The sequence below is a fragment of the Haliaeetus albicilla genome, chromosome 20 (genome assembly GCF_947461875.1).
Source record: "Haliaeetus albicilla chromosome 20, bHalAlb1.1, whole genome shotgun sequence".
NCBI lineage: Eukaryota > Metazoa > Chordata > Aves > Accipitriformes > Accipitridae > Haliaeetus > Haliaeetus albicilla.
In genome coordinates this window covers 200912-217592 of record NC_091502.1, presented here as the reverse complement: position 1 = coordinate 217592, position 16681 = coordinate 200912, and the positions used below count along the sequence as shown (strand labels likewise).

General features: G+C 38.1%; 1 protein-coding gene across 1 annotated transcript in view; it reads left to right on the top strand.

The window, feature by feature from the left end:
- The window catches only part of FREM2 (FRAS1 related extracellular matrix 2), a 142002-nt gene that overhangs the window by 88404 nt on the left and 36917 nt on the right, over positions 1-16681 (top strand). The window contains exons 7-9 of the mRNA XM_069807916.1: positions 13467-13616; positions 15573-15782; positions 16047-16244. Of these exons, the coding sequence (XP_069664017.1) occupies positions 13467-13616; positions 15573-15782; positions 16047-16244 (558 nt within the window). The remainder of the gene's footprint in view (positions 1-13466; positions 13617-15572; positions 15783-16046; positions 16245-16681) is intronic.

The window sequence follows — 16681 nt, the reverse complement described above, 5'->3', positions numbered from 1 at the left end:
TTCAATGCAAGTTAGTTAGGAAACATTCACCTTCATTACCTATCATCAAAGTCTTTTCTTCTTTTATTTCTAGAGAAGGCCCTTAGGGTCTAACTAAAATAGCTGAGTTGCTATACAATCATGACAATAAACAAAAAGTAAAAGAGGTGTGTGCTCAGCCTTCTAGTGAACCAGAGTATAATAAAGAAAATCCTGGAAACTGAATATTTTAATTGGGGATTGTACAGTTGTGCTGTGCTGCCAAAGGAAAATCTGAAAAAAAAAAATCATAGTATGTAGAACATGCACAGGTATATTTATATATTGTGAAATGTGATTTTAAAATTGGTACTGCTGTTGGGACATTTCTTAATTTGGAAGGGACTTTTCCTGATAGGTCCTGAAGCTGGAGACCGATAGGAAAGAAGAAAAGGATTACGTTAATGAAATACACAGCAAACTAAGCTCTGCATGGAAATCTTGGATTCAAAGTTACACGTCACTACAATTTAAGCACTAAAAAATTAAAACGTGGATCTGTTTGAGTCACAGGTGATAGTTACTAGCAATGAACCACTGGAAGAAAAGCATTCAGGGGACAGACCTATGCATATCATCCACTTTTGGGATGGCAGTAATCTCACTTGATATTAGCCATCTATACATTTAGACATCCCATTCAAGCAGGCTATGCCAGGATCCTTCTATAGTTAATGAAAAGAGAGGTGTACTTCTAGGAGCCATCCCTTCGTAGGAGGAGTATCTAAACTGTTGAGATCAATCACCGTGGGTACCTGCTGCATCTGAATACATTGATTTCTGACAGCAGATATGAACCGTACACTTAGAAATTTAATTTGCCATTCAACCGAAACTCGTAAGCACTACTGGGCATGAAGGAAGGATTTTTTTCTAATTTTGTGTTAAAACAGCTCCTACTATGAAACAAGAAAGATACATAGCTATTCCCACTCCATAAAATAATTATTATTTCTAAAGAAAAATCTAAAATAATCTAGTTGAAATCTAAAGAAATGAATGCTGAAGAGCATTTCAATAGGTATTCAGATGTTCAAGATCAAATCCAAAACTAAACAAAATACTCAACCATTTTCCATACAAAGGTGAACTTTTGTTACTAAACCTAGCCAGAAATGGTGGGCTGAACTACTTATCTTCATGCATCTCAAGGATTTGGGGGATGAACAGAAATTCCTGAAGTTTTTGAGGTCAGTTGATTGGCTCAGGCCATATCTATCCTGCATGGAGAGCACAGAGTTCAGCATAAAGCTCATTCGGAGGAGGCACTTTACATAGTACATCAATAGTATGCATCTAGGAAAAGGAAGATAAGGTTGCTGTGCACTTTTCATTCCCCTTGGAGAGAGGAGTCCTGGAGTTTAGTCTCAGACCCTGAAAACACTCAGACCCCAGTCTTCCATGGAAATGCCTTAATCCCGAGGCACTTAGCAACTAAGCGAGATCAGCCTGGAATTGCTCTCTGTTTTTCCAACTGAAGCTGTGACTCTGAAATAATTTCACATATATAGAGAAAAAATGAGATCAAACTCTTTTGATAGTATTCGCCTGGGAATGAGGAGCCTGTAATTTGGTTCCAACACTAACAGTGTTGCTGTGTTGTGTGCAGGAAGTCTGACAAAATGCATTACTCCTTGCAACAAGGCTTTAAGTCAAAGCTCTGTTCTCTCATAGTCAAATGTTTTGATTGCCAGGCTACTGATTTGGACTTTTTTTTACTTACTCTGTTTTGTGTTGTGGGCAAATTTTAAACTCTTGATTTGTAATCACATTTGGAAACCAGAAGAGAAGAGGTGTGATGAATGCAGAGCTGGAAGTTTGCAGCTAAGAGAGGAATGCTTAGAATTATTTTGTTTGCTTCAAGTTTTTTGTCAGTGGCTGTCTTCCTATGTGATTTTAATTCCATGCTACTGTATTTAGTGTTGCCATGAGAGCACACAGCCTTATAGCCAGGCTGACAAACAGTCATCTTGCCTTAGTGGAATTGTTGAAGCCTCATGCTGTTCACAGCAGGAAGTACATTAAATACATTTGTTCCACTTCATTCACGTTAGATGAGCAAGCAACCATTCAGACTTCTTGACATTCCTACATCAAGGCTGGGAAAGCAAAGGACTCAGGTTTATGCTGGAGGTTTGCTTACCATTTTCTTTATACCTGCTTAACAGAATCAATCACTCATATCATCCACATGATAGAGGATACCACTATCTGGAAATATTTTACAGCTGAGTAAACTGGATGATGGTATGATCATGGTATGATAATGTAGAAAGCCAGTGTTAGATGTCAAACAGATTAATTCTTTAGTCTTCTGGAGATTTCTTTAAAACACTTGCTGTCGCTCCCCCTACAGTTAATTAAACTTTGGAAATCCTTAGACCATGTTCTGGAAATCAGTAGCCACTAGCACTTGTCCAACTTGCTTGGAGTAGTAAAGTCCATATTGATGTTTACTATCAACAGCCTGAAAAGAGGCAGAAAGTCAGCACTGCAATGCTACATTATAAATATATACTTTGCATTAAATGTCCCAGTAGGCATACAGTATCAACTAACTTTCAGTGTGTGTACTGAGCCAAATTTCCAGCTGATGATAATTACATATTCTATTAGTAACATTAGTTTGTCAGAGGGACAAACTGACAAGGCTGTCTGGAATCTCCTTATTTCCACTGGCCTCCAAGGCAGGCAATCAAATGTGTCTTTTTCTTTTTGACAATAGGTGTGCCATAAGCTTAAACTGAATAGGTGGTTGTTTGATCTTGGTAGTTAATACCTGCTAGTCTATTTGTCCAATTTTAGTTACAACCTGCACACTATAGGCAGAGCATGCCCAGTGTTATATTACAGACTAGAGTCATGATTTGGCCAAGTATCTTTCACCATTCTCTGGAGACGACTAAAATAAAGAACTAGTTGTTCTTTTTTACTCTTTGACTCCATCTTTGACTACATTTTCCCTTTTCTATCTTCACAGTGCCTGTGGGTCTGATGCCCCTGGCACTTCTGTGCAGCTTTTAACTTCTTTTGTCCTCTCCTTAGGTAAAATCTCTGTGTGACCCCTCCCTTTCCCCAGTCTGCGGCAGGTGGCGACGGAAAAAGTGAAAGACAGCCAATTTATGACACACTATACTTCCATTTTTCTTTAGTTTCTTATTATCACCAGTTCAACAGAGTGAAAAATGTTCAGTTTATAAGGATAACCTTAAAGATTTTGGAAAGTCCCTATTTGCTGTCTATCACAGAAATAAATTAATGTCATATATCACAGTAGGACATTCTACAGAGGCAACCAGGTGCATTTATGATTTGCTTTTCTAGCATTATCTGTTGCTGACAGTTTATTATATGTGTATGTCTGCAGGTACACACTCACACATTTTATGAACTATGGATGTTGGATTAATATCATCTTCACTTAGCTTCTTGATAACTAGGTATATAGTCCAACCTTATGATCTAGACTCCTTTGATAGGTAAGGAGGACAGAGCATGACCTCCGGACAATACTTTGTCACATCTGTTTCAGATGGCTCCTTAACGATAGAGGACTCAGCTGGTGGACCACCATAGCTCTAAGCCTTCACTACTGCAGGTTCTTAAATGGTCAACTTACATATGCATTATTAAATTTCTATGTGAATTACAGTAGTATGTCTAGGAGAGTGTTGAACTATAAAAAAACGGCTTTTGAGTTTTGTACTCAAGGCACATAAAATAGTTGATAAGCAGAAGGTAAAAAATTACATGAACTATAGAAAATTGATACTTTCTATTAAATCTAGAATGAGTTAAATGAAATGGTGTTCCTATGTGTACCAATGTTGTTTTCCAGAGCCTAATGGATCATTGTTTTATGACAGTTCACTCAAGAGTACATTGAACATCTTTCTCTCTCCAGTCTTCCTGTAGCATGTTGTATCTTTTATGGCTTTGGTCTTTGTACTGCAGATCTTACATTTATTACAGACCGTTTGAAAATGTAATGAATGCCTAGTGCACCATTCTAAATTAATAATTTGTTCTTTGTTTCTTGCAATTGCAGGGAGTTGATTTAGTGACCTAGTGAGTGCTTTGTGTGTTTAAATATGGATGTAGGACATCTTGGTGCATTCAGTTTTCCTAAGGTTTTTTCAGATCATCTTGCTTCCTTTGAAGCCTCTTATCCTGAGACTTTGCCATTTTGCTCATCAGTCTTTGAAGACCCAAAAGATACTGAACAACAGAGTAACTAATGTACCCCACTGGGCTTTAATGACATTGATTGTCCTTTTGAATGTGTAAATCCTCACAGGATTAACTCAGTTATTATCTCACATTACTGTCTGTCAGGCAACTCTTTTCTCTTCCCTCCCACACGAATGGGGTCAGAAGGCCAAAAGAGAGAATTCGAGAACTTCTAACATACAGCAGAGCATGTTTTCTGTCGTTAGAGCTCTGCTTTTGTGGTCTGATAAGTCTGCCTGTTGGTCTATTTTCACTTCTGGTCTGTCTTCTCTGCTGAGTCCCCTCCTCAGCATTAGCCCCTGTAAAGGGAGCATGAAAGATCTCTTGCATATTTTTCTTCTCAGAACTCAGTGGGTTAAATGTGTTCTCATTGTATATGGGCAGAAAAGCCTGTAAGAAATTGTTTCTGCCGTTCAAGCAAATTCAGCATAACTAGCATTGCGACTGAATAGTAAAAGTGCAAAAATCTAAGTCAGAATTGGGGCAGTGCCTTTCTTAGCCTCTCTTGTGATATGGTCAAGATGTCTCCAATCCAAAAAAGTCTGTGTACACATATAGGCAGAAGAACAGATTTAATAACTATCCACAAGAACGGACAGAATCATAATTTTCTTTAAAAAATGTGGTACAAGCTGTGCCAGAAATTATATACAAATACCAACAGCCACCTGGAAAACAAAGTATTTTACATTTCATGGTTATGCTATTCCTTTCTATGCGCATTTGCAGTAATGATAGTTGTAATAATTGTGCATCCTTTCTTCTTCATTTATTCTTCAGTGAAACCAAACACATTTGCTGCTTTGATAAGATTCAGTTTTGTAATTAATTTGGTTAAAATGAATTTAACAGCCTCAGCTCTGTGCCTGGTAAGATCATGGAACAGATCCTTCTGGAAGATATGTAGAAGCACACAGAAGATAGGGAAGTGATTAGAGACAGCCAACAAGGCTTCACCAAGGGCAAAACGTGCCTCACTAATCTGGTGGCCTTCTATGATGGAGTGGCTGCATCAGTGGACAAATGAAGTGCTACAGATGTCATCTACCTAGACTTCAAGGGTTTTGATGCAGTCACCCACAACATTCTTACCTCTAAGTTGGAGAGATATGGGTTTGATGGATGGACCATTAGATGGATAAGAAATTAGCTGGGTGGCCGCATCCAAATAGTTACACTCAATGTTTCAATGTCCAGACAGAAACCACTAATGAATGGTGTTCCTCACGGGTCCATACTGGGACCAATACTATTTAATATCTTCATCAGTGACATAGACAGTGATATTTAGTGCACCCTCAGCAAGTTTGCAGATGACACCAAGCTTAGTGGTACACTTGATAGGCTTGAGGGAAGGGATGCCATCCAGATGGACCTTGTCAGGCTTGAGGAGTGAGCCCATGCGAACCTCATGAAGTTCAACAAGGCCAAGTGCAAGGTCCTGCACAAGGGTCAGGGCAATCCTCAATATCAGTACAGACTGGGCAATGAATGGTATTCCCCCTCCCCATGCAGAAGGACTTAGGGATACTGGTGGATGAAAAATTGGACATGAGCCAGCAATGTGCACTTTGCAGCCCAGAAAGCCAATTGTATCCTGGGCTACATGAAAAGAAGCATGGCCAGCTGGTCGAGGGAGGTGATTCTCCCCCTCTTCTCCACTCTGGTGAGACCCCACCAGGAGTACTGCATCCAGCTCTGGGATCCTCAGCACAAGAAAGACATGGATCTGTTAGAGTGGGTCCAGAGGAGGGCCATGAAGATGATCAGAGGACTGGAACACCTCTGCTATAAAGAAAGGCTGAGAGAGTTGAGGTTGTTCAGCCTGGAGAGGAGAAGGCTCTGGGGGGACCTTATTGCAGCCTTTCAATACATAAAGGGGGCTTATGAGAAAGATGGAGACAGGCTTTTTACCAGGGCCTGTGGCGACAGGACAAGGGGCAATGGTTTTAAACTGAAAGATTTAGATTGGACATGGGGAAGAAATTTTTTAGGATGAGGGTGGTGAGACACTGGCACAGGTTGCCCAGAGAGGTTGTGGATGCCCCATCATTGGACACGTTCAAGGTCAGGTTGGATGGGGCTTTGTGTAACCTGATCTAGTGAAAGATGTCCCTGCCCATGGCAGGGGGCGTTGGACTAGATGTTCTTTAAAGGTCCCTTCTGACACAAACCATTCTATGATTCTATGAAAAATTAGTCTCAGAATATGCACAATTTGGATTTATTTTGACCTTTAGAATATTGTTATATCCTTTTTCTCAAAAGTCTAATGGCTTACATTGCATAAGGAGCTCACCCATTTTCAGCATGCATTTTACTTTTATGAAGGTCCAGGATATCTGTCTTTGCTATTGAGTCCTCACAATTTCCTCACCATCTTCCTATCAGCTCTCATTACCAAAAAAAATACTCTTTTATCATTCAAAAGCCTTACTAATACTACTTGCCAAGCAGTAGAAATCTCACCTGGGGAGAAAACATAATTGTCATCACTATGACTTTGGGCTTTAAAATCTTAGAGATCAGGATCATGATTTAAGTGGATGATGTTACAAGGTATTAAAAAGAAAACATTCACAGAATGAGCTATTGCAGTTTTGTGTTTGTGTTTCTTGATATGAGTGTGAGTGTGAGGAACACGATTTGGAAGAGAAAAACTGAAAATATTCTTCTCAGAAAACCTGTTTTTGCAAATATACTTACTACACTTAGACCCTTTCTACAGACTGCTTTTTCTGCAAGGCCCAGTAGTAAACTAATTACTCATTTAAAATATGAAAAATGTATTTAGAAATGGCTACATGCTCTAGCTTTATGTAGCCTGATTTCTAAAGTGCCGCTCAGCTTCTCCTACCATTTGTAGGACATTTGTAGCAGTCTTCATTTGTTACTTCGTGTATGAATCACTGACTGTGAGCTCCTTCATACCTGGCCTCCTTGTGAGGTACCTTGTGTGTGGTGTATTTAAATACTACTGCCAAGCCTTCCCATTTATCTGCCTGCCACTGTTTCATCAGTTCATTGAGAATTTGTTACTGATGCCATTTCCTGGGCCTCTTACATAAAAATAATGTCATTCTTTTTAAAAATAGAACATGTAGAAGATTCTGAGTTGGCTTCATGCTCTTTTGGAAGTCTAGCCAGTAGGAAAAAGGTATGTGAAAGTCAAATGGTTGCTGCAGGCTTTACCATCATGTTTGGGTGTGTCCCCAAATTCTAAAATGTTTGTTTCTTCAGCTATTAGTCTTTATTTTTTTATTTACATTTGTAAATGAGGCAATTATCTGGATTATGGAATAGCTTGGGCAAGTGGTTGGAGCTTGATGTACTTGTAGCAGGAAAAATCTTTTGGCCTTGTCCTCCCACTCTGAACATAGGAAAAGCCTCTCTGATACCTGTGATAGTTCCAGTGATATCAAGGTCTGTAGGTTATATCCTGAGGTGCGTGCAAGGATCATAACAATGCTACTGCTACTAATACATATTTTTACATATATGTTAGTTCACATATATATGAATTTGGTATTTTGGAAAGGTAACAATGTTTCTCAGCAAACCAACAAAGGTAAATGAATTGCTTCCAAGAGAATGTCACTTACAATAGTCAACCTCACACGTTAGCCTTTCTCGTGAAATGTCAGTTATAGCTAGGAGACAACTTAAGACTGTTCATTACCATCTTGTACATAATAGTTAACTTATTGTTGAAAAATTCATCTTCAGTTTAAAGGCACACATCTTGAATGAGTTGTGCTACAGCATGGCTTCATGCACTCAGATGTCTTTACTCTCCATGGTTCAGGCATACTCTGTAGCTCGTCTACTTATTACTGAACCATTATGAATTGCAACCTGGCCTTAAGCAAAATCAGAATTAGCTCAGTTCTTCAGGCTGCAAAGTATGCTGCAGACTGTCCTTGCAGTAGGTGTGGGACTGACAAGAAGGAAAGAGTAGGTGAGCAGAGATGGGGTATCACTGTAGCCATCTTACTGCCATCCTCAGTCTTGCAGCCAGGGTGGTATTCTACTTCCTTTTCTGTGCTACTTTGCTCACATTTGAGTTTTACTTATTCATGTAGTAGAGGTTAGATGTGGATTCCAGGCCTGCTAGTCAGGTGCTGCTTGTGATGGTACTGTGTGTAGAGAAACTGAAGCATGGATGCACTTTAACGTAAAGGGTGAGTTAAAATGTAAAGGTCTATAATGAATTAGTAAGTATCATAAATTAATTAAATGTGAATGTTCATAGCGGTTACTGATCTTGATTCACACTGTGTTACTCTACTGAGTAAATTACAGGGTTAAGTTGTGTAAAATGAGACTAATTCAGTGATGAACCAGTCCAGTCAATGTATGGCATTGCTTTTGTAGATTAAAAAAAAAAATTGTGTGTTTTTCTTACAAAATAGAACTGGGTTTGATAAAGGTTGAATTAATTTGAGTCTGTCCTTCTACCTGTTATAATGTCTCCAGTATCCTTTAAAAAGTCATTGTAAGTTGCTAGACAGAAATGGGCTGTTGAGACAAATGGAAATGCAGACATTATTTGCTTGAGATAATGCGTGTGGCAATTTGGCTGCAACTAGTAATTTTGATTCTGAGGTGAATTTACTTTCTGGTTGCAAAAGTTATGACAACACTGCAAAGAAGATGAAAGATGTTAAGATTACAACATATGAATTTGAAAAGTAATCTGTTTTGACCACATCAAATAAAAATCAGTTGGCATTTGCACAATAGGTATCTGCTCCAGAACTGAGGTCTGACTGTAATCTTGACCCCTGCTTCTACAGCATTCAGCAAAAATAAATTACTTGGCAAATTAAATTCATTGTGCTAAATGAAAACTCAGTTCCTTGCATAGCTTCAAGTATGTGTAAACAGCTGTAGAATGGTGCTACCTAGTTTCACATGTTAAAGTCCTCTTTGATAATACCATAATATAAACTTCTTGTAATGGACAATTTTTCAGAGCTTTTCTTTTGCTCCCATTAACATGCATATATGAGAGAGATTACAGAAGTTGACCTTTACTGCTGTTAAACAGTAAATGTCCATTCCTTCTCAAATTTAATGGAACTCTTGTTCTTAACTGGTCTATCTACAACTCACCCACTTCACTTTCGGAAGGGTGGAGTCTCTTGTGTTACAGACTCAACAACCCAGTCATTTAATGCTAGCTGTGATACTGACATGCAAGTAAGCATTGTGTAGGGATGTATATGTTGTCTGGGTATGAACCAGATCAGGTCCAGAGGAAATCTGGCCATGTTTGTTGTTATGCCCAAGCTAATTAGCTGTGTCAACCATCAGAGCTCATTAATTTGGACTCAGCATTGCACTAGCATGTCTAGATTGTACCAGAACAGGCAGTAGGCTTACAAAGTGCTGTTTTGCACCTTCTGCATTACCACAACAGGTTTCTGCTAGCTCTGGCAACTCATAATGTTCACATCATAGCCTTGTTTGTACTGTGCATGGAAAGAAAGGAGGCAAAAGCTTTTAGGAATAAATGGTTTAATGCTACTAGAAAAGATCAACCATGATTTCAGTTGTAATGACTGCTTCTCCTAGTTCCAATAGCTAAATATGTCTGAGAGGCAGACATATTGTCTGTTTTCTTCTATTATTTCTCTCCTTCTAAGAATATATATATATGTATCTCTCACTGGAAGCATATGTCACTGAAAATCACTTTAGTATTAAGGCTTATCAAGGTGTCAGCACAGAAGAGTCTGTTCTTTTGTGTTTCTCCTAACTATCCTGCCTTATGTATTATGTGCACTGGCAGCCGAAATTGATTGTGGCACCTTACATATCTTACAACCAATCACTCCTTTGCCATGTCCCTCTAAAGGAGATTGTAAGGATATAATTTTAAAAACAAAAAGCCTCCTTGGAAATAAATATTCTCATGCTATCACATTGATTTTCTGATATACGTTCAAAGATAGACCTATTTCTAACAGCACAAGAAGTATGTTTGTTTTCCTGCTTGACGACTGCCTAGTGCTGTAGTTGATATACGCTTCTGACTGTATTAGTACAAAGGCAAGACAAAGATTTCATTTCTGTGCCAAGAAGCCTGGGACTAAAGCTCCTACCCTTTCTCCTCTGATTATTGTAACTTCATGCCAGTGAAATCTGTGGGTCTGAACAAAAAAAACTCTAAAAAAATTTCCTCTTATTTCTGTAAGAGGAACCATTAGACTTGCAGTGGTCTCTCTTCAGAGTGATTACTAGATTAAAGATCTGCTGTAAGTGAGCCCACAGTCATTGAGCAGAGTGTTTTCCAGCTGTGACCTGAGAAAGACAATGCTTTGCCTGTTAGTAGCTTGGCTTTGCTACTTCCCCTGGGGAGCTACTAACACAGCTTACAGGAAATGAATTTACAAAACATTTATAAAGATTTGTTTCCTAGGATGGGTAACCACCCAGAATGTGTGTTTCATTGAAGATACATGCCTCAAAAAGTGTGAAAAACTCATTCTGGAATACAAGGCAAGCTAACTGAGGGTTTAGGCATTTTTATGTTTGGCTGTGACTACAGGAACAGCGTGTGAGGATTCTTCTTCAGCAGCAGTAAAGCAAGCATTAGGATAACACTACAAGCAGCAAACAACATTTCCTTTTATATCTTCCATCTAGTTTAAGGCAGATCATCTAAGTTCCCTGTGTAGTCAGTGAGTAGAAGGGAATGCTTCCAGATCTCCTCAGATTTTTCTCACTGCAGTGAGTGAGCCATTCCACCTCTCCTTCTGTACGCTCATTATGCTGGAAAACCTCCTGCCATGGCCTATATTTGTCCTTGCAAACTGAGAGCAAGCAGGCTGTGGATGTGAGTACCTCTCACTTAAGTGCTTAAAATGAGGTGCAGCCAAGTCCAGATCTAATTCCAGAACTACTGGGACATCAATTTAGAGAGAACAGGATTATAAGAACTAGATTACACTTGGGAAAGTGTGCTAAGCTTTAAATACTTGTTTAAGAAATGACATGTATTAGATTTGATAATATTTTTAACTGCCTTTTTCTAACTGTTGGTACATTCATAACCATTTGGTCTTAGTCAAAAATATAAGTGCAACTACTGACAACCTGGTCCCTGTAGGCAAATAATGTAAGATTGATGTGTGTCTGTCTGTGCACACAAACACACATTTAAATACATATAATGTTGAATAAAAAAAAATTAAATTGGAACTGAAAGCCTTTTCATCTACCAAAGTTAGACATTTGCCAAGTTTGTCTTTCATCCTGCAAAGGTTGATGACCTTGATAATGCTCGAGCAGGTCTATGAATCTGCACTATTTTTCAGTAAATACATTCAGTTCCATCAGTTTGTTACAAACCATGATTTTAGCGTTAGCCGATCAGTTGAGCGGCAGCTGCATTTGTTTCACTGATGTGGAATATTAAGGGGGTTTGTTTGCTTGCCTGTTTTTTAATAATTTATTTTGTCAGTTATGAAATACAGGAAAAATCTTGAAAGCAGTTGAGAAAATTCTTTTCTCCAAAGCTTCCAATTTAACTCTTGAATGCAAGCAAATCCAAAATACTTATTAACTGCTGCCTTCTCAGTTGAAGTTTTGGCTTAGTAATAACTGAGTAACTACTTTATTTTACTTCTGGTTAGTTTTAATTAAATCCCTATTTTACATTGTTCGATTTTCTATAAAAATAAATATTTAATCTGTCACAGAGGAGATTGTTGCCATACACTGTGTAGTCAGTCAGATTGTCCTCAAGTACTTAGAAAAGCATAGGTATTTTGTCTGTCTGGTTATCCTGCAAGCCTCTCCAAAACCTTCAAAATACGTCTTCACAATATTTGGCTTTATTGAGCTCAGTTGTAGTCCAAAGCAGTTTCTTCAATTCCAAAACATTTGTTCCATTGTAATAGAAGTCACAGGTTTTGCAACATATATATAATCTTAAGAAAATCTGACTGAATCATGGAAACGATGGGCCCAACTTCCACTTACCATTAAAAAGTATTTATGTCTCCTCCTTTGGGTAAGTTGTACCTTTTCTGTGTGCTAGGCATAGCTCTCTAGAACCATAAACTTTTCCGGTAATTTCCTTTGAATTTTTTCTTTTCTATGCTTGATGTAGGGGAAGTATTCATAGTGCCACTGATAGAGCACTGATTAATTGCTATGATCTTTGTCAACTTAATTCGAGTTGGCCATATGCTGTATGGGATTTTGAAGCATTTTTGTCATATTGTAACCTCATGATTATAATAAATTCTCATTAGGCAACATAAGAAAATTGTGATGAAATACAAAGAGAACCTGTGTAGGTATTCAAATTACATCCCAACTGTTGGGGAAGGTAAGTGTGATTTCTGCTGTGCAACAGGAAAACTGAGGCACTGGCTGCGTGTGCTTACTCTTACGTGTTTGAAACAGGAAAGGAAGGGATAGAAAAGGGGAGCTGATCCACATCCAGAATGAAGCCAGGCTATGTTTTTAAGCCTGTTTACTTTGTGAAATTGCTGTGGGTAGAAAAACTGAAAAAAGGAGGAAAAAATGGGGATAAAAATATGTCTCTTAAGTGGGATAACACTTAACCTCCTTTGCTTTTTGCTCTTCTTTCTTATAAACTGTGGAACTTAAATATTAAGATATAAAACTATTCACATTCCAATTTACATGAAAAAAGATTGATTTTGTTTTAAGTGCTAGATGCGGGGGAACTAAAATTAAGTATTTTCCCCTTTGGTTAGCTGAAAAACATTTCCAAAAGCAGCTCCAGTTATATATCATGTTCCAGTCTGGTTTTAGGAATCTGTGAGAACATTCAAGTTAAGCTTTCGTTATCTGTATTCACCTTTGTCTATTTGCACCAAAGTGAAAAATGCAAGGAATTTTCTGGCTTGTGCACAGGACTCAGCTCAAATAAGTTTAATGAGATAACACATTCGGTTTTGCACACAGATTCATACCTACTGATGCACAAAGTTGAAAATGTAGGAGGCAAGAAAAAGAGCACAGTGCTGATATAACAATTGCTGTCCCAAAACAGGCAAACCAATACTTGAAGAGAAGCCAAAAATAGTTAGAAAAATTCCAAATCTTAAAACAAAAGCTTTATTTCACTTACTGAGAAGAGCAAGTGCTCTCCATTGTCCTATGTGGATTTTATGCTCTCTTGTTACCTTCAGCATAAAGTAAAGAAACATTTATGGACATTATTCCTCTTTCACTAGAACCAGCATTCTACTTTGGAAATGATGAATACTATGTTGATGAGAGTGCTGGCTATATTGAGGTATGTGTCTGGAGGACTGGAACTGATCTGTCTAAAGCTGCCTCTGTTACAGTGAGGTCTCGCAAATCTGAGCCAGTAACTGCAGAGGGTAAGTAATTGTTTTGCTCTAGTTTCATAATACATCTCAACAGCAAATGCTAGTACTTTTGGTCTTGTTATAGATTCAGCTACATAAGATGAAATTTATATGTCTCTTGCCCTTAGATATTTCTTCTTAGAACAAATTAAGTAGTTACAGAATTTCTCTCAAAGAAACAGGAGTAGGAACAACTGCGAAGTACAGCACTAAGAGAAACGCCTTCAAATCCTCATATAAAACACTGTCCCACAAAGGCAGTTGATTACTGCCTCAACAGCATGCTCTGGGCACAGAGTTATATTCACTGGCAGTATGCAGAGTTTGCTCCTCTCATTTTTACCGTAAACAATGAGAAATTATTATCTAGTATCCTGTTCAGCAAAAGGATTGCTTCAGCTGTGTGGTTCAGTGATGCCTTGACAGAACTTTTGTCTTCAGAATCAAATGGTTTTTTCCCCCACAAACCACAATGTTTAAAACTAAGACATTCGTATAGAGACAGCATAAAAATTACCTTCCTTAGATGCTTATCCTGAGTGTAACTGGACAGTAGAATTTATCCTTCTCAACTAATTTTTGGTGAGGCAAAATTGTGTAAAACTTTATTGTTATTTCAGAAATATCTAAACATCATATACATGTATCATACATGACATGATAGACATCATATTTCTCATGAAAAAGAAAATTATGAAGTCTGAAAAAAATAAATTATTACTTCATTTCTGAACTTGCTTTATATGATCTGATGTCTTTATCTCATCCTGAATATTTAAGTTATTTTATTTCTGGGGGCAAAAAAAATTTTCTTAAAGTAAGAATCTTAATTCATTGTGCCAGGACCTCTAGGATTCAAAACTGGGAAAGGCACAGCTTTTGGGCTCTCTAGTCTGTTGGTTGCAGCCTGAAAGCTCTGACATGGCTGGCTGCCTGTAAAGCCATGAACCTCATTCTTGGTCTTACACGGTGCAGCAACAGATCTGCTGCACTGAGCTGCCGGTCCTGGCATCCTGCCTTAGAGGCTTAGCTCTGGGCTAGAGTGGCAGGGACTCTGGGCAAATGCCCATCTGATGGTGGCCTTTAATCTTGCCAAATTGTGTCAAATTCACAGAATTCCAAACCTTATTTCAATTTCAATGAAACTGTTTCCCCCAAAGCTTAGTTTCAACAGCTCTGCTGCTTATTCTCCCAAAAAATGAACATTAAAACTCAGTCCTTCACTAAAGTCCTTGCTACCTTTAGTGCTTTGGTTCCAAGATAAAGTGTCATGTTTTAGTCAGTATCTTGTTTTGTTTGCTTTCTTCTCATTGGCTTGTTATGGATTGGCTTGCTTCCCTTAAAACAATACAATACAAAACAAAACAAAACAAAACATAAAAGCAAACCAAACCCAGTCTGTCTTTAACATTAAGGTGCCAGACCTCACCTGACATGGTCTGAGCAGAATTTGATTCTTTTGGTTTCCATTCATTCTGGTTTACATAGCTCTTCTGAACAGCAGTTCTTCCTTACAGTCAGCTCACTGGCCTTTTCTCCTTCCCTTTTTAGATTAGTCTCAAAAATTCCATCTTCGTTACAGAATTGAAATTTCCTTCCAAAAGACTTTGCTTCATCTCCAGAGTCTCTCTCAAAGCTTTTTGCTTACTTTAATTCTCACTTAAAACAAACTTTATTAGTTTTAGTAGAATAACTGTCAGTTTACAACAGAACAGAATCATTTTGTGACTTGAATGGCTAAACAAAAAGTAGCTTAATATTGACTTGTTTTATTGTATGGTCCGACTTAGATGGTCAAAAGATATTTTTGCTTTATGTGACTGCCAGAATTTGACAAATTTTAAAATTATATTTAAAGAAAAAATACATTTACCTACAATTAACTGCCTAATGATAGATATTTTTATGTTTCAGTACATGTAATGCTATTTATTAATATGGTATTTTTTAACTCTTTTCCATTGGTAGCTGGACTAGATTATGTGGGCATCAGTCGTAACTTGGATTTTTCCCCCGGAGTCAATATGCAGACGTTTCGTGTGGTAATTCTGGATGACCTTGGACAGCCAGTGTTAGAAGGAACTGAGAAGTTTGAGCTTGTGCTAAGGATGCCCATGAATGGTGCCCTTGGAGAACCTAGCAAGGCCACCATCTTCATTAATGACTCAGTGTCTGACTGTGAGTAATAATTTTTTTTACCTCTTCACATTTATGCAGGAGCTGGATGACTGCAATACACAAATAGCACTTGTCCTTTTGAATCACAGCAAAGCCAGTGAATCTACATGTTTCAGCTACAGATGTGTTAAGTCATTTGCTGTCTAGCTGCTTATGTTGTATATCTGGTGCAATGTAACATAATTAAATTTGAAATAGTGGAGGGAAGATATGATAACTTCTGCAATTACACTTTACACATGCTTTTTATGTTTTTCTGCCCAGTGCCTAAGATGCAGTTTAAAGAATCTGTATATGTAGGCAATGAGAATGATGGACAGATTTCTGCCATGATATATAGGAGTGGGGATATCCGATACACATCCACTGTGAGATGCTATACAAGACAAGGTTCAGCTCAGGTAATGATGGACTTTGAAGAACGTCCTAATACTGACAGTTCCATCATCACATTCCTTCCTGGTAAGCTCTTGATCTTATTTTAGAAGCCTTCAGTCTACCATGTTTTGTTCTGCTTTGCTTTGCTTTGTTTGTTTGTTTGTTTTGTTTTGTTTTAATTGTGTCTTCCCATAAAATAGTGCCAAAAAGACCACTCTGGAAAACCAATTTTTTTTTCCATACACAATGGGCAGAGTGCATAGAAATGATGTTGTCTCCTTTTGCTTCACTTCTGACCTAGAGGGGTAATCAATAGGAACCAAAGGGACATATCTTTGTATAGGTTCAGCCTGAGTGCCAGGATCTTTTTGATAGCAAAAGCAGGTTCAGTGTAACACAGTAACAGAAGCACAGTCTTGCTGTCAGAAGGGAAACTTCAGAAGCTCTGCTCTTTGTTAAGCAGATTTCTGGTAAATACATTTGACTTGCACTGAAATGAGTAATGGATCTTTCAATAGGGA